This window comes from Eumetopias jubatus, unplaced genomic scaffold, assembly GCF_037043125.1.
Source record: "Eumetopias jubatus isolate StellerSeaLion01/CBP00866 unplaced genomic scaffold, mEumJub1_p1.0 scaffold_12, whole genome shotgun sequence".
NCBI lineage: Eukaryota > Metazoa > Chordata > Mammalia > Carnivora > Otariidae > Eumetopias > Eumetopias jubatus.
The window spans coordinates 67425885-67449445 of NW_028274818.1; the positions used below are offsets into that span (position 1 = coordinate 67425885).

Here is a 23561-nt window from a genome sequence, read left to right on the forward strand (position 1 = left end):
GATTTAATGGAACCCCTATCAAAGTACCAAGAGCATTTTTCACAGGACTATGATAAACACTCCTAAAATTTGTATGGAACCACAAAAGACCCCAAATAGCTAGAGCAATCTCGAAAAAGAACAACAAACTAAGATTTCCATCCAATCGCAAACCCAGATTTCAAGATACGCAACAAAGCTGTAGTGATGAAAACAGTATGGTGCTGGCACAAAAACAGACACATAGATCAATGGATCAGAGTGGAGAGCCTACAAATAAAGTCACAGTTATATGGTCAATTACTTTTCAACACAGGAGGAAAGAATATCCAGTGGGAAAAAGACAGTCTCTTCAACAAATGGTGTTAGGAAAACTGGACAGCCACATGCAGAAGAGTGAGTCAGCACCACCTTTTTACACCATACACAAAAATAAGCTCAGAGTGGATTAGAGACCTAAATGTGAGACCTGAAACCATAAAAATCCTTGAAGAGAGCACAGGCAGTAATCTCTCTAATATTGGCCATAGCGATGTTTTTCTAGATATGTCTCCAGAAGCAAGGGAAACAAAAGCAAAAATGAACTAGTCGGACTACATCAAAATAAAAAGCTTCTGCACAGCCAAGGACACAACAAAACTAAAAGGCAACCCATGGAATGGGAGAAGATATTTGTAAAAGACATATCTGATAAAGGGTTAGTATCCAAAATATATAAGAACTTATACAACTCAACACCCAAAAACAATTCAATTAAAAAAAGGGCAGAAGACGGGGTGCCTGGGTGGCTCAGTCGTTAAGCATCTGCTTTCAGCTCAGGTCATGGTCCCAGGGTCCTGGGATCGAGCCCCACATCAGGCTCCCTGCTCAGTGGGAGGCCTGCTACTCCCTCTCTCACTCCCTCTGCTTGTGTTCCTGCTCTCTCTCTCTCTGTCAAACAAATAAATAAAATCTTTTTTTTTTTCAAATAAATAAAATCTTAAAAAAAAAAGGGCAGAAGACATGAACAGACATTTCTCCAAAGACATGCCGGGGGCACCTGGGTGGCTCAGTCAGTTGAGTATCTGACTCTTGGTTTCAGCTCAGGTCATGATCTTAGGGTCATGGGATCAGGCCCTGCGTTGGGCTTTGTGTTCAGCAGGGCATCTGCTTGAGATTCTCTCTCTCCCTCTTCCTCTCCCCCGCAACTTGTGCTCTCCCTCTCAAATCTTTTTTTTTTTTTTTAAGAAGACATGCAGATGGTCAACAGACACATGAAAAGATGCTCAGCATCACTGATCATCAGGGAAATGCAAATCAAAACCACAATGAGATATGGACTCACACCTGTCAGAATGGCTAAAATTAAAAACACGAGACAGGTGTTGGAGCGAATGTGGAGAAAGGGGAACCCTCCTACACTGTTGGTGGGAATGGAAATTGGTGCAGTCACTGTGGAAAACAGTATGGAGGTTCCTCAAAACATTAAAAATAGAATTACTGCATTTCCATTAATCCACTAGTGGGTATTTACTCAAAGAATACAAAAACACGAATTCAAAAAGAAATATGCACCCCTATGTTTATTGCAGCATTATTTACAATAACCAAGACCAATATAACCAATAACTGAAGTGTCCTTTGATAGATGAATGAATAAAGAAGATGTAGTAGCCATAAAAAAGGATGAAATCTTGCCATTTGCAACATGGATAGACCTAGAGAGTATAATGGTGAGTGAAATAAGTCAGGCAGAGAAAGACAAATACCATATGATTTCACTCACATGTGGAATTTAAGAAAAGAAAAAAAAGAGACAAATCAAAAAACACTCGGAACGCCTGGGGGGCTCAGTCAGTGAAGCGTCTGCCTCCAGCTCAGGTCACGATCCCAGGGTCCTGGCATCGAGCCCCGCATCGGGCTCCCTGCTCGGCGGGGGGTCTGCTTCTCCCTCTGCCTCTGCCCCTCCCCCCTGCTCATGCTCTCTCTCTCAGATAAACCCTAAAACAAAACAAAGAAACAGACTCTTAACTATGAAGAACACACTGCTGTTCACCAGCGGGGCAGGTCGGGGGTGGGGGAAACAGCTGATGAGGGTGAAGAGGACACTTCGGCCCGATGAGCACTGAGTAATGTACAAAACTGTGGAATCACTCTCCCACACCCCCCAGCTAATCTGACACTGTATGTCAATTATACTGGAATAAAAATTAAAAAGGCATGAATATGATAAAAAATCAAAAGAGTACAGTAAGATACAGTGATATAGGAAATGTAAAATTAAAGCCTCTTCCCCCGCCCACAAGACCCTCAAGTTTCCCTCATGTCAGGCAACCACTCTTAGGAGTTGCCCGTGCATTTTCTCCCAAAACTTTTGTTTGGGTATCTCGAATCTGAGGCACGTGTGTTTTTATAAGCACATATATGCGCACATAAGTATATAGGTTTTATCTTGAAAATGACATCGTTTTCTGAAACTTACAATTTAACAATATGTCTTAAATTTATCTAAGTGGAATTGCCAATAAATTCATACGTACTCACACCACAAGTAGGTCAGTGGTAACGGAATATTTGACCAAGGCCCTGGGGAGCAAGCAAGCTGGGAAGGGTAGCGCTTACCTGCCACAGCGTGGGTACTTGCATACTAAGGAAAGAGCCGTATATTTCCTCCAGTTCTTGGGTAAGGATGATCTCCCCTTTTATTGCAAGTTGAAGGTCTTTCAAAGACTTATGCACAACCAATAAGAACTTATCAAACCGTTCAATTTCTTGGCTTAGAAAGGATAGCAAGGCGCAATGGATAAGGGGATCATAGCCTTTAAACAGACAGAAAATGATGTTAGTTTTCAGATAAAAGGAGGCTTTATGTGGAGAAATATAGGCTCTGGAAATCAAAGGAACTTCATGTGTCCAGACCAGGGATTGAGACACCTTTTTTTTTTGTTGTTGCAAAAACTCAGTGACTGGCGCAGGCTCTGGGGCCCTTCTGTGTCACGACCGCTCAGCCCTGCTTTGGCCTGTGAACACAGGCGCCCACACATGGAAATGAGCGAGCACACAGCCGCATGCCAATGAAGATTTACTTGTGGGCACTCAAACTGGAATTTTACATGATACTTATGTGCTGAAAATATTCTTTCTTTCTTTTTTTAAACCAATAAAATCATGTAAAAACCATTTTCGCGTTCAGGTTGATCGAGAAGGAACGGTAGCTGGATTTGGCCACAGCCCTCGTTGGCCGGCTGTGGTCCAGACTCAGCAACAGCACTGACCGCATAGACTACTGCTCAGCATTGGGTCCCCAGATGAACTTTCTTTCGAGGGTTAAGATACGAATTTGACAACTTGACCGGGCCGGTTGCCCCCACCCCACACTTTGGCCCCCCGGAGCCTTGCTGCTCAGAGTCGAGGGCCCCTCCAAACCCTGCTGCTCCCGGCCCACTTTGCCACAAGGATGACTCCCTCCCCTCTAGTCTTGGGGCCACCACCCCCCTCACCTCACTCCCTCCCAGCCTCAACAAAAACAGAAGCAAAGACAAAGCCACAGCATCGTTTTCTTGTCTGCTCTCCATCTCTCAGCTTGGACAGAGTCTGCTCTCCCGCTCACTCAGGCTTTGTATTTCTGTGCTCCCTTTGGTGGGATCTCCACTCTTTCTTCCTGTTGCTGCCAGAGTCCTTCCCTGAGGCCGCCACTCATGTCCCCTGCTTACCTTGGATACCTTTATAAAGAGACTCCCAAATGGGGCTGGACATGATGTACTTCATGCTGGGAGTTCCAGAACATTCCTCCTTCTCCACAGACATTGGCAGCTGCTTTATCATGTCGGATAAAATTTCCATCACCAGTTCGTCATTACTGTGCTCACGACTGCAGAAAGAATTAGGAGGAGAATGACCTTCAGATCTGTTTGAACCGGGAGAGCCCTCCGATGGGTCCCGTCTGAGGGCCAACACAGCCTCCCAGAGCCACAGAGCTATGGGCGAGGATCATGGAGTTTGCTGCATTTTATAGATGAGGAAACTGCCCAATGCACTGCAGACATTTACAACAAAACATGATTTTTAGGTTTTTTTATAAGATTTTATTTATTTATGTGACAGAGAGAGACACAGCAAGAAAGGGAACACAAGCAGGGGGAGTGGGAGAGGGAGAAGCAGGCTTCCCGTGGAGCGGGGAGCCTGATGCGGGACTTGATCCCAGGACCCAGGGATCATGACCTGAGCCGAAAGCAGACGCCTAAAGACTGAGCCACCCAGGCGCCCCATATTTTTAAAGTTTTAAAACTTTAAAACTTGTCAACTCTGCATCCTCTGAATGCACGGTCCGTGAAGTGCCACCAGCAGAATGAAGAAAAACAGGCAACCTGACTGTGCATCCTTGTGTTAGGGGGACACAAACAGAGCCAGGAAACGCTGAAGCTGGAGCAGCTCTTTGAAACCGGGGCTCAGGATGGCGACCGCACCTCCCTACTGTAAGTGGAGAAGACGGACATGGTATGCACCTGCTTTGCGTCCCACTCAGTTACTCTGAATACCGGCAGGGACCGGCTTTCAGTAACAGCCCAGCTCACACACCCAAACGAGGGTCGTCCTGGAAGGTAAGCGATAGTCTGGAAGCTACCGCTGCAGGTAATGCAGTAGGAAAACCTTAGTTTTTGACTTGAAAGTAGGGTTACTAGGTGGGATTCATCAGGATTCAAAAGATCAGACAATTTCAATAAGCAAACATCTCCAGAGGGGCCTATGGTGAGGTCACCGGGTAGTTATCCAGAGTGGGGGCCCCTGTGCACCAGAGGGGAGAACATGGAGGCCCCAAGTGGAGCCGGTGTTCCCAGCTCTCCTGCAGGGCAAATGAAGCGTAATACCCAGTCTGTGAGTCTATGAGTCTGTTGGGGCACACGTCGTTGGAACCCAGGGATGTGGGCAATGTGACCGTCACCTCACAGGTTTGGGAGTTGTTACTATCTTGGTGACAACTCTAATCAGGGCTCAAGGCATCCTATGAGTGTTGCCAGTAAGAATCAACTCATGTTGTGGTTGACATTTCTGTTTTAGTTTATCGGCTTGGGTTTTCTCCAACCTTAAGCCCTGAGAAGGCAGACTCAATGCATCCTGCACAGTGATGCCCCTGGTCCCTGCTTAGCATCTCTCAACGTGGGGAAGACTTAGAAGCTGGTGTAGACAAGACTAACAGAATCAAAATCACAGTAACAATAGTTTTGTGTTGGGGAATCTGTACATGTTGGTGTTTTAAATATTTGGGATAGTTAAAAGATTCGGGGCTGTTAAAACCTGAAGGTCAGCTTTGGGACTCCAACTTAAAACAGATAATTGAAAAATTGGTTTAAATTTATGATTTTAGGGGCACCTGGGTGGCTCAGTTGGTTAAGCATCTGCCTTCGGCTCAGGTCATGATCCCAGGGTCCTGGGATCAAGCCCCGCATCGGGCTCCCTGCTCAGCGGGGAGCCTGCTTCTCCCTCTGCTGCTCCCCCTGCTTGTGTTCCCTCTCTCTCAAATAAATAAGTAAATAATCTTAAAAAAATAAATTTATGACTTTAGGTTGAAACAACCTAAGTTGATGATATATTTAAAAATATAAGAGGGGCACCTGGGTGGCTCAGTTGGTTAAGCATCTGCCTCTGGCTCAGGTCATGATCTCCAGCTCCCTGCTCGCAGGGAATCTGCTTCCCCCTCTCCTCCCTGCTCATGCTCTCTCTTTCTCTCTCTCTCTTTCAAGTAAATAAATAAAAAAAAGGTAAGAGTTTAAGATCCAGAATATTTGTTTAATTATTAGATTTATGAGATTTATTGAGAGACTCGAGAGGGTTTGGCAGTCAGCTAGCTGAAGTACGTTAACTTTGTAATGAATGTTACCATATCTGAAAGTGTTTAAGTTTGTAGATGGAACCAAACGCTATTCAAAGACCTTTTAAAAATGCTTGTTAAAATCCTAGACTTGCAAATTGAAACACTAGATTTTTAGGCCGAACTTACATAAGGAACTTGTATTCTGAGCACAGCCCTGCTAGGCACTATTATTATTTCTAATTTAAACATGATGAACCTGAGACAAAAGACTTAATTGGCACCCCCAAGTTTGCAAAGTCAAGTGATGGTGCTGGGATTTGAACCCAGAGCCAGCCTGTGTGTGCTGCCTGTGTCCCAAGCAGCTCTGAGTGAGCAGAGCAGGAACACACTTCTCTGGGGAGCTCACCCCAGGTGGTCGTAGCTGTAACACATATGACCCTATCTTACAGTTACAGGCTGACGAGGTTGGAGAGTTTGGGGTACCTTTGTGAGACCATCTGAAGTTCACGATGGCCTTGATGGGTAGACAGGTGATGTGTGTCTGTACAGAGAAGCAGAGTGAGGGTGCCGGGGTGGTGTGACTAACAGAGTGTAAGCCACACAGGCCTCTAAGGCCTCTAAGGGCAGAGCACAGCCCCCTTGACCACACTGTCCTCCTACTTATTGTGACGGGGATCCTGCCCTGTCCTAGAGAAGTAAATGTGACATTTCGCACTGAAACTAATTCAGTTTAAAAATGCCACTCACTAGGGAGAGTACCAGCACACATTCCACAAACATTTACTGAGTACCCGCCACATGCTTGGTAATTATATTTCTGTGTGCGTCTACTCACCTCTGTCATTTGGAGGATTTAGTCTCTATTTTTAGACTGTGTTTTAGGTTTTACACTATATTTTAGACTTTATCTACAAGTTCAGCATTGTATCTCTTCAAATTATTAAATATTCATTTCCAACTAAACATTCTTAATGATTTAATGATTTCCAGCTAAACTTCATCCTAGTGGGTTCTTACCTGATCATGAGGTTGGCCATGGTGGCTCTGGGTTGCAGGACGATGAGGCTGTCAATGAACTTCTGGCCCTGGATCTCCCTGCAGCCTCGTATGGCCTCAGGGTGCAGCCCTAAGAGCTCTGGAGGGTCGTCGTCAGGTAAAGACTGGATGATGTGTATGCACTCCCTGATGCTCGCAGATTTGGGCACTGGCTGACATCTCTGAAGAGTTAACCACGTCGTTAGTCTCTGCCCAGAGTGATACTTAACGTTCTGTAATGCATGAAGACACTGCTGCCCATGAAATGTATACAGAAGGCCCTTCTCAGTTCTAGGTGCAGTTGTATCGATCTGCACAATAACTTTCTTTTTTTTTTTTAAAGATTTTATTTATTTGATAGAGAGAGACACAGCGAGAGAGGGAACACAAGCAGGGGGAGTGGCAGAGGGAGAAGCAGGCTTCCTGCCGAGCAGGGAGCCTGATACTGGGCTCGATCCCAGGACCCTGGGATCATGACCTGAGCCGAAGGCAGTTGCTTAACCAACTGAGCCACCCAGGCGCCCCCACGATAACTTTCTTGTTGGGAAAAGAGAGACTTTAAAGGCTAGGCTGCTTCTCACTGCCTGCTGCCTCCCTGAGCTGTATTCACAGCGGACGCAGTCCAGCCTCCATACACCATTTCACTGTGGCAAGACTTATACAAGGAATGTGACACTGAGCTGAAGAATCATTCTCACCACTTGGGAGGTGGGGGTGGGCAAAATGGGGAAGATGGACAGAAGGTGCAAAATTCTATAAAATAAATAATAAAAATTTCAAAAATTGACAAGCTCCTTAATGGGCGCAGGCGGGCTCTTTTTTCCCAGGCCACTGGCGGTATCTTGCTGCACCTCGCTGTAACTGGTACTGCTCAGTAAGGCCGACTCCCAGAGTCACATCTAACTGAGAGAAAATGGGCCTTCAAAACCCTACTTAGCGGGTGCCTGGGTGGCTCAGTTGGTTGAGCGACTGCCTTCGGCTCAGGTCATGATCCTGGAGTCCCGGGATCGAGTCCCACATCGGGCTCCCTGCTCGGCAGGGAGTCTGCTTCTCCCTCTGACCCTCTTCCCTCTCGTGCTCTCTATCTCTCATTCTCTCTCTCTCAAATAAATAAATAAAATCTTAAAAAAAGAACCCTACTTAGCGATGGGGACGAACGTAACTATCTTTGGCTTCTTGGACTCCATCCCTCTGAAACACAGAGCTGCCTTCTCCTCTCCTGGAACGGAGGCTGGACTGCGCGGCCGGCTTCTTCCGACAGAGCGCCGAGTGGAGGGGACCAGCTCGTACACGGTGCTGCAGCCTCATTTCTCTTGGGTGGTTCGGTTGCTCTCAGGGTGGCCGGCTGCATGACCCCGATCCCCTGACATCCCCCATCAATGGTGGTCGGGAGCCACCCCTGCGCTGCCTGCCCCCCCCCCCCCCCCCCGGGGTCTTGCACGTGGAGGCACTGAGGCTTCTGGCCATCAGTCCCGTGAGTGGCCTTGGAAGTGGCTTCTCCCGCCCCAGTGAAGCCCTGTGACCGCAGCCCCAGCTGACATCTTGGGCGTAACTCCCCGGGAACCCTGAGCCACCAGGACACAGCTGAGCTGCTGGGACACGTGCTGGTTCACCTCTATTAGAAAGGATGACAAACTGGTTCCAGAAACTCATAGAGCATAACAGTGAACGGTGTCACCTTGGTGTGACAGGGACAGAGACAGTGGAAGGTGAAGAGGATGGCAGACTGCAGTTCAACTGCAGAAGGGAAGCTGCAGAAGAAACCGGTTAGCTATAAAAATGGGCCCCTTTCTATGGAACTGGAAGGATGGTGCAGAGGGCAGAGCCAAGAGCCTGCAGCATGGGGACAGGGACCTCTGGGTACTCCCAGAAAGTGAGACAGGGTCCCAGGCCCAGAGTGGCCGACTTTTACCCAGTACGATCGCAGGATGTCTGGGGACTAGGGGCCACTGTGTGTCTTCCGTCTGGGTCTCTGCAAAGGGACAGGTCTACTACAGAGGCATAGGGGTTTGCACAGGGGAGGTGATGGAAGACGGGAAGGAGGATGTTGCCATCAGGGTGACCACTGTCAATTCGGATGATTGAGGGAACAGAGGTCATATCCAGGTCTCCTCTGGCCTGGAGAGTACGGATGGATAGATGAAATGTTAACTGCTAGAGTAATGCTAAATTATGTCTGTAAGACTGGAAATTTAGAGGGGCGCCTGGGTGGCTCAGTCGGTAAAGCATCTGCCTTCGGCTCAGGTCATGATCCCAGGATCCTGAGATCGAGTCCCACATCGGGCTTCCTGCTCAGCGGGGTGTCTGCTTCTCCCTCTCCCACTCCCCCTGCTCATGCTCTCTCTCTCTGACAAATAAGTAAATAAAATCTTCTAAAAAAACACTGGAAGTTAATAAAAGCCATTGAAAGGGAACATTAAAATTTCTTTAAACGCAGATTTTAAAGAATGCAACAACACTTAGTTAAGCGAGTGATGTAAGGAAATACATTTTCTTACTTCATCACTGGAGAAACTGAAGTCCTCTCTCAGCACTTCTGGATTACAAAATTTGTAGAGAAGCGTGTTCAAACATCGCCTGTCCCACGTGTCGGTCACCCAGCCACCGTAAATCACTTCTCCAATCAGGTAGTTCAGTGTCGGCCACGAAATACTGGACCGTGTGCTCAGGGCATTTTCCAAAATCTTGATGGAGACCTTTAGAAAATCCACCAGTTTTTATTATTTCAGAACGTGTTTGCAGCTCACTGGGATGTTTTAACATAAAATCATCAATTCTCAAACAGACACGGATATTTTCTCTTTAAAAATGCAGCTGACCCGTGAACAGCAACGTGTTTGAATTATGTGGGTCCCTGTATATGTGGGTTTTTTCACAGTCCTGTAAATGTATTTTCTGTTCCTTATGATTTTCTCAATAACATTTCCTTTTCTTGGGCTGACTATTATAAGAACACAGTATATAATACATACAACATACAGAATAGGTGTTAATTGATGTTATCAGTAAGGCTTCCGGTCAATAGTCCGCTATTAGTTACATTTGGGAGGAGTCAAAAGTTATATGTGGATTTTTAACCACACAGGGGGTCGGTGCCCCTGATCCCCACATTTCAAGTGTCAATTGTATATGGAAATAGCAAGAGGAATAAAAATATTAGAATTACATTTTCATCCATTAATTCTTTTTTGTTGTTGGACAAACATTGAATTCTTGAATTACAATGGTTATTTTGAATAGACAAAACCAGCTGGTGGCGCTAAATTCAGAGGCACATCAGGGTAAACAAGGAAATGTGAGTGTCCTCCTCACATCCCCTGCTCTCACCATCAGACACCCCGTCCCCCGTGCCATAGCCCCCTCTGTGCCCCGTTTCTTGGGTCCCCTGTGCACAGACGTTCTCACAACTCCATGCAACATAAGTGGACCCCATTCCTCCTTTCCACCCCCATGCCTCCCGCAACCAGCACTCTCCCTCCCTTTCATCTTGTTTCCCTTTCTTCCAAAAATGCTAGGCTAGCATATGCCTGCCCTGCAACTGGACAGTGGATCTCTTACATACAGTTTTCTTCTTATTCCCTATCATTAATATGAATGAATATGATTTTACATCGTTGATATGAATTATGTCCTCTGTGTCCTGTATTGACTAGAGCTTTTAAGGCAATGCTGAGTGTCAGTGGTGAGAATGGGCATCCCTGTCTGATTTTTTTTTTAATTTTTTATTGTTATGTTAATCACCATATATTACATAATTTGTTTTGGTGTAGTGTTCCATGATTCATTGTTTGTTCATAACACCCAGTGCTCCATGCAGAATGTGCCCTCTTTAATACCCATCACCAGGCTAACCCATCCCCCTACCCTCCTCCCCTCTAGAACCCTCAGTTTGTTCTTCAGAGTCCATCATCTCTCCTGGTTCGTCTCCCCCTCTGACTTACTCCCCTTCATTCTTCCTCTCCTGCTATCTTCTTCTTTTTCTTTTTTCTTAAAATATGTTGTGTTATTTGTTTCAGATCTGTGATTCAACAGTCTTACACAATTCACAGCGCTCACCGTAGCACATATCTTCCCCAATGTCTATCACCCAGCCACCCCATCCCTCCCACCCCCGACCACTCCAGCAACCCTCAGTTTGTTCCTGAGATTAAGAATTCCTCATATCAGTGCGGTCTTTTGATACATGTCTTTCTCTGATTGACTTATTTCACTCAGCATAACACCCTCCAGTTCCATCCACGTCGTTGCAAATGGCAAGATCTCATTCCTTTTGATGGCTGCATAATATGCCATTGTGTATATATACCACATCTTCTTTATCCATTCATCTGTCGATGGATATCTTGGCTCTTTCCACAGTTTGGCTATCGTGGACATTGCTGCTATAAACATTGGGGTGCACGTACCCCTTCGGGGCCCTACATTTGTATCTTTGGGGTAAATACCCAGTAGTGCAATTGCTGGATCGAACGGTAGCTCTAATTTCAACTGTTTGAGGAACCTCCATACTGTTTTCCAGAGGGGTTGCACCAGCTTGCATTCCCACCAACAGTGTAGGAGGGTTCCCCTTTCTCCACATCCCCGCCAACATCTGTCGTTCCCTGACTTGTTAATTTTAGCCATTCTGACGGGTGTGAGGTGGTATCTCATTGAGGTTTTGATTTGGATTTCCCTGATGCCGAGCGATGTTGAGCACTTTTTCATGTGCCTGTTGGCTATTTGGATGTCTTCTTTGGAAAAATGTCTGTTCATGTCTTCTGCCCATTTCTTGATTGGATTATTTGTTCTTTGGGTGTTGAGTTTGATAAGTTCTTTATAGATTTTGGATACTAGCCCTTTATCTGATATGTCATTTGCAAATATTTTCTCCCATTCTGTCGGTTGTCTTTTGGTTTTGTGGACTGTTTCTATGCTGTGCAAAAGCTTTTTATCTTGATGAAATCCCAATAGTTCATTTTTGCCCTGGCTTCCTGTGCCTTTGGTGATGTTTCTAGGAAGAAGTTGCTGCGGCTGAGGTCGAAGAGGTTGCTACCTGTGTTCTCCTTTAGGATTTGGATAGACTCCTGTCTCACGTTTAGGTCTTTCAACCATTTGGAGTCTATTTTTGTGTGTGGTGTAAGGAAATGGTCCAGTTTCATTCTTCTGCATGTGGCTGTCCAATTTTCCCAACACCATTTGTTGAAGAGACTGTCTTTTTTCCACTGGACATTCTTTCCTGCTTTGTCAAAGATAAGTTGACCATAGAGTTGAGGGTCCATTTCTGGGCTCTCTATTCTGTTCCATTGATCTATGTGTCTGTTTTTGTGCCAGTACCATACTGTCTTGATGATGACAGCTTTGTAATAGAGCTGGAAGTCCGGAATTGTGATGCCGCCAGCTTTGCTTTTCTTTTTCAACATTCCTCTGGCTATTCGGGGTCTCTTCTGGTTCCATACAAATTTTAGGATTATTTGTTCCATTTCTTTGAAAAAAGTGGATGGTATTTTGATGGGGATTGCATTGAATGTGTAGATTGCTCTAGGTAGCATTGACATCTTCACAATGTTGGTTCTCCCAATCCATGAGCATGGAACGTTTTTCCATTTCCTTGTGTCTTCTTCAATTTCTTTCCTGAGTATTTTATAGTTTTCTGAGTACAGATCCTTTGCCTCTTTGGTTAAATTTATTCCTAGGTATCTTATGGTTTTGGGTGCAATTGTGAATGGGATCGACTCCTTGATTTGTCTCTCTTCTGTCTTGTTGTTGGTGAATAGGAATGCCACTGATTTCTGTGCATTGATTTTATAGCCTGCTACTTTACTGAATTCCTGTATGAGTTCTAGCAGTTTTGGGGTGGAGTCTTTTGGGTTTTCCACATAAAGTATCACATCATCTGCAAAGAGTGAGAGTTTGACTTCCTCTTTGCCGATTTGGATGCCTTTGATTTCTTTTTGTTGTCTGATTGCTGTGGCTAGGACTTCTAATACTATGTTGAATAGCAGTGGTGAGAGTGGACATCCCTGCCGCGTTCCTGACCTTAGGGGAAAAGCTCTCAGCTTTTCCCCATTGAGAATGATATTCGCTGTAGGTTTTTCGTAGATGGCTTTTATGATATTGAGGTATGTACCCTCTATCCCTGTACTCTGAAGAGTTTTGATCAAGAAAGGATGCTGTACTTTGTCAAATGCTTTTTCTGCATCTATTGAGAGGATCATATGATTCTTGTTCTTTCTTTTGTTAATGTATTGTATCACGTTGATTGATTTGCGGATGTTGAACCAGCCTTGCAGCCCAGGGATAAATCCCACTTGGTCGTGGTGAATAATCCTTTTAATGTACTGTTGGATCCTATTGGCTAGTATTTTGGTGAGAATTTTTGCATCCATGTTCATCAAGGATATTGGTCTGTAATTCTCCTTTTTGATGGGATCTTTGTCTGGTTTTGGGATCAAGGTAATGGTGGCCTCATAAAATGAATTTGGAAGTTTTCCTTCCATTTCTATTTTTTGGAACAGTTTCAGGAGAATAGGTATTAATTCTTCTTTAAATGTCTGATAGAATTCCCCTGGGAAGCCATCTGGCCCTGGGCTTTTGTTTGTTGGGAGATTTTTGATGACTGCTTCAATTTCCTTAGTGGTTATAGGTCTGTTCAGGTTTTCTATTTCTTCCTGGTTCAGTTTTGGTAGTTGATACTTCTCTAGAAATGCACCCATTTCTTCCAGGTTATCTAATTTGCTGGCATAGAGTTGCTCATAATATGTTCTTATAATTGTTTGTATTTCTTTGGTGTTGGTTGTGATCTCTCCTCTTTCATTCATGATTTTGTTGATTTGGGTCATTTCTCTTTTCTTTTTGATAAGTCTGGCCAGGGGTTTATCAATCTTGTTAATTCTTTCAAAGAACCAGCTCCTAGTTTCGTTGATCTGTTCTACTGTTCTTTTGGTTTCTAGTTCATTGATTTCTGCTCTGATCTTTATTATTTCTCTTCTCCTGCTGGGTTTAGGCTTTATTTGCTGTTCTTTCTCCAGCTCCTTTAGGTGTAGGGTTAGATTGTGTATTTGAGACCTTTCTTGTTTCTTGAGAAAGGCTTGTATTGCTATATACTTTCCTCTCAGGACTGCCTTTGCTGTATCCCAAAGATTTTGGACAGTTGTGTTTTCATTTTCATTGGTTTCCATGAATTTTTTTAATTCTTCTTTAATTTCCTGGTTGACCCATTCATTCTTTAGTAGGATGCTCTTTAGCCTCCATGTATTTGAGTTCTTTCCGAGTTTCCTCTTGTGATTGAGTTCTAGTTTCAAGGCATTGTGGTCTGAAAATATGCAGGGAATGATCCCAATCTTTTGGTACCGGTTGAGACCTGATTTGTGACCTAGGATGTGATCAATTCTGGAGAATGTTCCATGGGCACTAGAGAAGAATGTGTATTCCGTTGCTTTGGGATGGAATGTTCTGAATATGTCTGTGAAGTCCATTTGGTCCAGTGTGTCATTTAAAGTCTTTATTTCCTTGTTGATCTTTTGCTTAGATGATCTGTCCATTTCAGTCAGAGGGGTGTTAAAGTCCCCCACTATTATTGTATTGTTGTCAATGTGTTTCTTTGCTTTTGTTATTAATTGCCTTATATAATTGGCTGCTCCCATGTTCGGGGCATAGATATTTACAATTGTTAGATCTTCTTGTTGGATAGACCCTTTAAGTAGGATATAGTGTCCTTCCTCATCTCTTATTACAGTCTTTGTTTTAAAATCTAGTTTGTCTGATATAAGGATTGCCACCCCAGCTTTCTTTTGGTGTCCATTAGCATGGTAAATGGTTTTCCACCCCCTCACTTTCAATCTGGGGGTGTCTTTGGGTCTAAAATGAGTCTCCTGCAAACAGCATATGGATGGGTCTTGTTTTTTAATCCAATCTGATAGCCTGTGTCTTTTGATTGGGGCATTGAGCCCATTTACATTCAGGGTAACTATTGAAAGGTATGAATTTAGTGCCATTGTATTGCCTGTAAGGTGACTGTTACTGTGTGTTGTCTGTGTTCCTTTCTGATCTTTGCTGCTTTTAGGCTCTCTCTTTGCTTAGAGGACCCCTTTCAATATTTCTTGGAGGGCTGGTTTTGTGTTTGCAAATTCCTTTAGTTTTTGTTTGTCCTGGAAGCTTTTTATCTCTCCTTCTATTTTCAATGACAGCCTAGCTGGATATAGTATTCTTGGCTGCATATTTTTCTCGTTTAGTGCTCTGAAGATATCTTGCCAGTCCTTTCTGGCCTGCCAGGTCTCTGTGGATAGGTCTGTTGCCAATCTAATATTTTTACCATTGTAGGTTACATATCTCTTCTCCCGAGCTGCTTTCAGGATTTTCTCTTTGTCTCTGAGACTCGTAAGTTTTACTATTAGATGTCGGGGTGTTGACCTATTTTTATTGATTTTGAGAGGGGTTCTCTGTGCCTCCTGGATTTTGATGCCTGTTTCCTTCCCCACATTAGGGAAGTTCTCTGCTATTATTTGCTCCAATATACCCTCTGCCCCTCTCTCTCTTTCTTCTTCTTCTGGGATCCCAATTATTCTAATGTTGTTTCGTCTTATCATATCACTTATCTCTCGAATTCTGCCCTCGTGATCCTGTAGTTGTTTCTCCCTCTTTTTCTCAGCTTCTTTACTTTCCATCATTTGGTCTTCTATATCACTGATTCTCTCTTCTGCCTCATTTATCCTAGCAGTTAGTGCCCCCATTTTTGATTGCACCTCATTAATAGCCTTTTTGATTTCGACTTGGTTAGATTTTAGTTCTTTTATTTCTCCAGAAAGGGTTTCTCTAATAACTTCCACGCTTTTTTCAAGCCCAGCTAGTATCTTTAAAGTCATGATTCTGAACTCTAGGTCCGACATCGTACTAATGTCCGTATTGAGTAGGTCCCTGGCTGACGGTACTACCTCTTGTTCTTTTTGCTGAGGTGATTTTTTTCGTCTTGTCATTTTGTCCAGAGGAGAATAGATGAATGAGAGAACAAAATGCTACAACGTCCCCAGCAAATATACTGTATACAAATCAGAAAAGACCTGAAACCAGGGGAAAAGAAAGGGAAAGAAAGAAAAAAGAAAGAGGAAAAAAAAAAAAGAAAAAAGAAAAAAGATAAAAACAAAAACAGAACAATACAAAAAAAGCAGAATGTGATCAAATATAATCAGGCTAATGCATAGATCAGTGCCACACACTAGATTTTGGGCGTATTTTGGTCTGTTAGAAAAAAGTACCTCCTAAAATTTTAAAGGAAGAAAGACATATATGTACAAAATAAGGGTTGATACAATGAAGGGATAGAAGATGACTGTAAAGATGAAAATTATAAAAGATTTTATAAAAGGATTTGATAAGATAAGAAGTTGTTTGAAAAAAGAAAGAAGATTTAAAAAAGAAAAAAAAAGGGAGATAATGTGATCAGGCGATGGACTAGAACAGAACCATACACTAGCGATTTAGGGTATATTTTTATCTGTTAGAAAAAACTGTATCTCAAAATTTTAAAGAGAGAACAACTTATATATATATATGCCAAAAATAAGGGTAACTACTATGAAGGGATAAAATATGACTCTAAAAATGAAAAATAAAAAATGTTTTTGTTTTTTTTTTTAAAAAAAGAGATTGATAAGATGTTGGTTGAAAAAGGGAAAAAGAAAAAGAAAAAAAAAACAGTTAACAAAAATTAACTTTGATGAACTAATGAATCGTGGTAAAAAAAAAGCCATGAATTCTATGTGCAGTATTCCCCTAGCGCTGGAGTTCTCCCGTTCTCCTTGATCGGTGAACTTGGTCTTGGCTTGCTGGCTGTTCGTGCTGATCTTCTGGGGGAGGGGCCTGTTGCTGTGGTTTCCAAATGTCTTTGCCGGAGGCTGAATTGCCCCGCCCTTGTCGGTCCGGGCTAAGCAAGCTGCTCGGGTTTGATCTCAGGAGCTTTTGTTCCCTGCAAGCTCTCCGTACAGCCTTGGAGGACCAAGGCAAAAATGGTGGCCTCCCAATCTCCACCCGGAGGAGCTGAGAAATCGGGGCCCCGCTCCTCAGTGCGCCCCCAGAGAAAAGCAGTCACTCCCTTGTCCCTGGTCTCCGGCCGCTCTCCGTGCTCACCCGGCCTGTGACCGAGCGTTTGTATCTCTGGCACCCGACCCCGTGTGGAGTCTCCAAACCCAGCAGATCCCTGCGGTGCGTTCCCGCGCCGCTCCACCCCGGGAAGGAAGGGGAGTCTCCCTGGCTCTGCCGCCTGTTGTGTCCCTGCTGCAGGAGCAGTGGCCCGACTGGGCCGCAGATCACAGTTTATGGCCACCCCGAGCTGAGAGCCCGTGCCTCAGCTCCGTCTCTGCAGCCGGCTTCCCCGCTCCGATACCTGGGAGCTCTGGCGCACTCAGGCTCCCCCGGTCTTTCTGTGACCCTGAGGGTCCTGAGACCCCACTGTCCCGCGAGGGTTCCACCCCCGCTTAGCCACTGGAGCGACGTCCCTCAGCGGAGCCGGCTTCTAAAAGGTCCGATTTTGTGCTCCGCGCTCTAGCACTTGCCAGAAGCGGCCGGCAGAGGCCCCTCCTCCACCGTCTATCCTCCCGAATTTCGCCTCGGATTCACTTCTCCGCACGTCCTACCTTCCAGTAAGTGGTCGCTTCTCTGTTCAGATAGTTGTTGCTACTCTCCTCTTTGATCTCCTGTTGAGTTCGTAGGTGTTCAGAATGGTTTGATCCCTATTCAGCTGAATTCCTGAGACCAGACGAAATCTAGGTCTCCTACTCCTCCGCCATCTTGCTCCCTCCTCTGATTTTTTTTTTTTTGATTCTGGATTTTAATAAAAACAACTTCAGCGTTGGCTATTTAAAATGATATTTGCTGTAGTTTTTTGGTGGCCTTTTCCATATTTCAGTAGTCCCTTTTAATCCTATATTGTAGAATTCTTGTCAGGAATGGTGCCCACATTCATAATAAAAGCCTTTTCTGCATCTACTGATGTGATCATATAGAGTGAGTTATGGATTTCCAGATATTGAACCATTCTTGGAATAAATCCTACTTGGTTATAGAGTATTATTCTTTGGATTCATTGCTGAAGCCTATTAATAGGTTATATAGAATTTTTCCTTGAGTCCTAAGTAAAATTAGCTTATTTTCTTATGTATATTATTATCAGGTATTCATATTAAAATTATGGTTTCATAAAATGAATTGGGGAGATTGCCATCTTTTTCTAAGGTTTAGAACAGCTTAAATAATATCTCTGTTTCTCAAAGTCCAGAGTAAACTAAGCCATGAAACCATTTCATTCTGCAGTCAAATGCTCTACCACTGAGCTATACCCCCAAAACCATTTCATTCTGGTGTTATTTGCAATGTTTTATAGCAATTGATCTACTCAAAATTTCCGTATCTTTTGGAGTCAATTTTGATAATTCATGTTTTCCCAGAAATCATTGGGTTCATATAGATTTTCAAACTTTATCTGTCTTATCAAAAACCAATTTTTGGATTTCTCCTTTCTATTTTTGTATATTATTTTATTACTATTAAAATTATATTCTTTATTTTAGTTCATATTATTGTTTTTCCTAATTTCTTAAGATGAATATTAATTCACTGCCTTTCTTAGTAATGAAGATATTTAAGACCATAGTTTATTTTTTTCTGAGCATATTTTTGTACTGTTGTATCATTTTCAGTATGAAGGAATCTCATTTCCTTTGTGTTTGAGATATTTTGTGATTTTTCCTTTTAATATCCTCTTTGATAAAAGAATTATCTAGAGGTATGTTTCTTAATTTCCACCTTAAGATTTTTGGGGCCAAGTTTTTATTACTTATTAGATTGTGATCAGAGAACGTGGCCCATAATTATAGATTATACTTTGTGGCCATGTTTGTGGTTGAGTTTTCTAAGAGTTCCTTAGATACATGAAAGAAATAGGTACTGTCTACTAGAGGGATGTTAGGTTCTATACACCTCTGGTCATCAAGTTTGTTGATGATATTAGTAGCAGTCTTACTCTTGCTTATCAGAGCTCTCTAATTCTGAAAGAGGTTTCTGAAACTCCCCCGATTACCCAGGAATATGCACACATGTGACGTACATGTGTATGTGTACGTATGTGTCTGTGCGCACGCGCACGTGGGTGTACCGCAGGCCACTGTCTGAGGAATATCAATATCAAGACCACACAGTGTGAGTGAAGCCACCCGTGTTTGATTCCTGTCTGTTCCAGCAACTTCCTCAGCCTCTCTGTACTTCAACGGTGAAGTGCAGATGATGCCACCCTCTTTATGGGGTTGATGTGAGGCTCAGGTTAATCAGTCCATAAACCACTTAAAACCATGCCTGAGGAGGCTCTCTATAATAAAAGTTAACTCTTTTCAAGAATGTTGTATCTTCACAGATTGCTTCTCTTTCTACTGTTCATGCTTTTTCAGATTAAATTCTATCTTGTCATATGAACATTGCCATTTCTGCTTTGTTGCTGTTTTTAGTTTCTTGGTCGTTTTAAGCTGTCTTCATTAATTTAAATGTTTTTCATACAAATTGCGTGTGTCTCTTGATGAGGGAGTGCAGTCGGTTTACATTTCAAATAATGCCTGATAACGTTCCTTCCATAGGACTTTGCTATTTATTGTACTTGGTTGTTTCTCTCCCTTCTTCTTACTTTTTTTTTTTTAAATAGCTTTTTGATTTTTATTTATTTATTGAGAGAGAGAGAGAGAATGGTAGAGAGAGAGCATGAGAGGGAAGAGGGTCAGAGGGAGAAGTAGACTCCCTGCTGAGCAGGGAGCCCCATGCGGGACTCGATCCCGGGACTCCAAGATCATGACCTGAGCCGAAGGCAGTTGCTTAACCAACTGAGCCACCCAGGCGCCCCTCCCTTCTTCTTACTTTTAATAGTTTGAGCAGATTGCTATTTTCCTTTTTCTTTGCTAATTTAGATGTCAGAGTGTTTCCATTAGGTCAGGTGACCTTTCCTTTCCTTGAATTCCTATTAAAATAACATTTCTTTTTTCAAATGGAAAGAAGACTTCAATGACTCCCCCACCCCGCCCCGGAAGCATCTATGTTCCCATTTCTCCCTCTGCCCTTCCACTGCTCCGTGCTCCTTCCTGTCCTCACAGGGACTCCTCCCTGCACCACAAGCCCCTCCTCCCCCACCTCTACGTTCTGCTGAGACAGGTTAGTATTTTTAGCTTAAGGCGATTAGAGGAATTTTTCTTGTAGTATGAGTCTTCCTTTTAAGTAATCTGTATTTAGGGGCACCTGAGTGGCTCAGTGGGTTAAGCATCTGCTTTCGGCTCAGGTCATGATCTCAGGGTCCTGGGATCGAGTCCCACATCGGGCTCCTGCTTGGCAGGGAGTGTGTCTCTCCCTCTACCCTCCCCATGCTTGTTCTCTCTTTCTCTCTCAAATAAATAAAATCTTTTTTAAAAAAATAAAAACTCCAAAATCTGTAAATAGGTAAAAGGGTGAGCACGTATCTTTTCCATGCCCCACTGAAACAGTGTCTGACGCGCTCTTTCAAGGGGATTATTGAATATTCCCAGAGCACCTACTTTTGTTTTGATGTGCTATCCGTCAGAGCACATGAAGTTCTGTCAGAGTAGTTGCTAACTTACAGAAAACCGAGAGCCTTACATGTGATTCTGATGACAATGCAGATGAATTTTGTCCTAGAGAAATACAAATGCTGTCTGGCTCATAAAGCAACTTACAAACCAAAGGCACAATTTTATTGCCTGCAGGGCATTTATCAGTTTGGGATGTAACTTAGCAATCATATTTCATTACAGTTTCTCTCAGTATTTACAAATAATTCTGCTCTCCTATATTTTTTAAAAAATCAGTTTTACCATCCTGCTAGTTCTTCTGTCAATAAGTTAAAAAAAAAACTTGTGGTATGTGCATACCTAAAAAAGTCATGCACATGAAACACGTATGTGCATATGTACAGGTGTGAAATGTGTATTTCTTCACGGGCTCTGACAGTTTTCTGTTCCACTGCTTATGTTCTTTCCCTCTCTGGCCACTGGATCTCATTAGATAGGTTGTTTCTCTTGGTCTTGTCAATGGGGCTCAGGTCCCGGTTTTGGGGAAGCTTTCAGTGGCTGTAGCCCTGCGTGCGGTGGAGGGTCCACTAATGCTAAGCCCCGTGGGCTAGGACACAGCACTGGTCAGACTGCCAGTCCCCTGAGCAAACCCCAAGTTGCCCGACCACCAGCTGGCCAGCGGGGACTCCCCCAAGTGGGAGGAGCTGTGTCCAAACTCAACTTCCAGGGAACCAGCAGTGCCCACTTCATTCCTGAGGGGGGCTGTGCGTAGAGCCCATTCCGCACGAAGTTCCCAGCTGGAACCTCCAGACGGTCAGAAGCGTGGCCTTCTCTCCCACTGGCAAGACTGCTCTCACATCTGCCACACAAAGAGGGGGAAGGCAGGAGGGGAAGGGTACCTCTCTGGACCACAGCGCCATGATGTCACTAGCTGCTTCTGGTCAGGCCTCTCTGCAAAATGCCAGAGGAAGGGCACCATCGGTGACTTCCAGCCCGCACGGAGAGCTGCTGATGGTATTGGCCCAAGCTCTGCACAGGACAAAGTGCCCCTGCTGACACGGGCCATCCCAGTCCTACCATTCATCCCCCTGGTAGAAGGTTTGGATGTGTTTCTTTAAAAACCATCTGCAAGGGAAATGAGTTCTGTATATACACAGAAATGACATCATACGTTCAGTCTCTGTTATAAGTAATTTCATTAAGCGAGCCTATAAATGTGAGCTATCTTTCTAAATCAATGATAATAGGCATTCTTTGCCTCCCAGAAAGTTAGTAACAATCGCAGCAGCATCAGGAGACAGCCCCCACTTCTCTGTATTTGTGCTGCTTTGTTTTAGCCACCGGGGGCAGGGGGCGGTGAAAGGTACCATCTCATTTTAATGAGATTTTAATGAGCATTACCTTGATTACTGTATTCGTCAGGCTTCTCCAGAGAACCATATATGTATACAGAGATTTACCATTCAGACGTGGCTTATGTAATGATGGAGGCTGACAAATGTCAAGACCTGCATTTGGCAGCAGGAGACCCAGGGAGAGCGACGGCAGGCTCAAGACCCGGAAAGAACCAATGTTCCAGTTCGAAGCATTCAGGCAGGGGGATTTCCTTTTAGTTCCAGTCAGTCCTTCAACTGATTGGATGAGGCCCACCACGTTAGAGAGAGTCTACTGATTTGAATATAAATCTCACCCAGAAGCACCCTCACAGACATCCTCAAAATAATGTTTGACCAAACACCTGGGGGTCTTGTGGCCCAGTCAAATTGATACATAAAATTAACATCGCAATTACTAATGAAATGGAATACATTTTCATAATCTTTTTGCCTTTTTGTATTTACACTGCAAAATGCCTAACCAGGTCCTTTGCCCATTGGGGTATTTATCTTTCTCTTATTAATTTATAAAAGATCTTCAAATAATCAGCATATTAGCCATTGCAAAATATACGCTACAGGTATTTTCCCCCAGTATATTGTTAGCCTTTTGATTAAGCTTTGAGTGTGGTTTGGACAAATGTACTTGAGCCGTATTCCTTGGCAAACACCCGGAGCATGGCTGCTTCATGTCAGGCTCTGGCTGGGGGCATAAGAGTGCACTTGCACGTATGGGGACAGGCAGCTGAGTGTGCAGAGAGCTGGGAAGCCTCAGGAGGCCCTAGAAGGGGAGGGAAGGTGCCCATCCAGGGTGGGTCAGAATCAAGATTTCGCTCAGAAAGTTTTTTGGTATCTGCTCTAACCTGGTAAAAATTTAAGCAGGTGTCACCACCTATTCACTTTAGCTGTAAAAAAAAAAACCACCCAGCAACGTCAAGCAAATAGAAGGTTCTAGATAGAGAATAGTAAAGAAAGACAGTAAGCTACGTATTTCCCCCTGCGGTGGGTCAGTACAAGCTCTTACTTTAAATAAATCCGGTAGAAACGGCAGACACATTTGCAGGGGTTTCTGTGTGTCAGGCACTGTCCTGAGAGCCTAGCCTATGTTAACCAGTTGGCTTCTTATAAAACTCTTTCAGGTAGGTACTGGTGTCCACCCTCCCTTCCGTCATCCTGCTTTTTTTCTTTTTTGGCCAAGGGAACAAAGAGCCCAAGAGCTGGTTAGCTTGCCCACCGCCCACCGGATTAAATGCTTGTACATCCGTAGGTGGGGGGCTGTCATCTGTTTCCAGAAAAGCTGACTTCCCGGTTCATGGTTCTCTGCATTAGCCCTTGTTACAGGTCAGAGTTCATTTTCCAGAACCAGGAAGATACTTAGTATCTGTGTGGACAGACACTAGGCAGTTAGTACCCTATTGTGATTCATTCGTTAGTGTTTATTTGGAAGATATGACACTTACCCCCAGGTCCGAAGAACTAAATTTATAAGCAATATTCCAGCCCAGTATTCCGTAATTTTTTCTTTCATTGATCACAGCATTGAAAAAACATAAACTGAATAAAAGTTTTTTCCACGAGGGTCCACAGTCAGGTTTTTCAAGTATCTCTTCTGTTACCTCTCCGCTCCCACCACATCCAAAGGTCTGTAGTAAGTTACTTTTCAGTCCCTGGGGATTTTCCACTGCGATCTTTAAAACAGAGAAGAGTAATGACAGCAGGTGAGTGGAGGCACTGACCAAGGGGACGCTTGCTCAGGGAGCGGGCCAAGAGTGTAACTGTTTGCAAGAGTCAGTGGCAAGTAAGAACTCTTGTGTTATTCTTTTTTCATTTGAAAATTTCTGTTAAAGG

The 23561-nt window shown here is 43.8% G+C and overlaps 1 protein-coding gene across 2 annotated transcripts in view; it reads right to left on the minus strand.

Moving 5' to 3' along the window:
* The window catches only part of DNAH14 (dynein axonemal heavy chain 14), a 329828-nt gene that overhangs the window by 23626 nt on the left and 282641 nt on the right, over positions 1–23561 (minus strand). For both annotated transcript variants that reach the window (XM_028111778.2, XM_088017199.1), the window contains exons 76-80: positions 23174–23401; positions 9304–9501; positions 6788–6987; positions 3672–3829; positions 2581–2777 (exon numbers count right to left, since the gene is read on the minus strand). In XM_028111778.2, coding sequence (XP_027967579.2) covers positions 2581–2777; positions 3672–3829; positions 6788–6987; positions 9304–9501; positions 23174–23401 — 981 coding nt within the window. The remainder of the gene's footprint in view (positions 1–2580; positions 2778–3671; positions 3830–6787; positions 6988–9303; positions 9502–23173; positions 23402–23561) is intronic.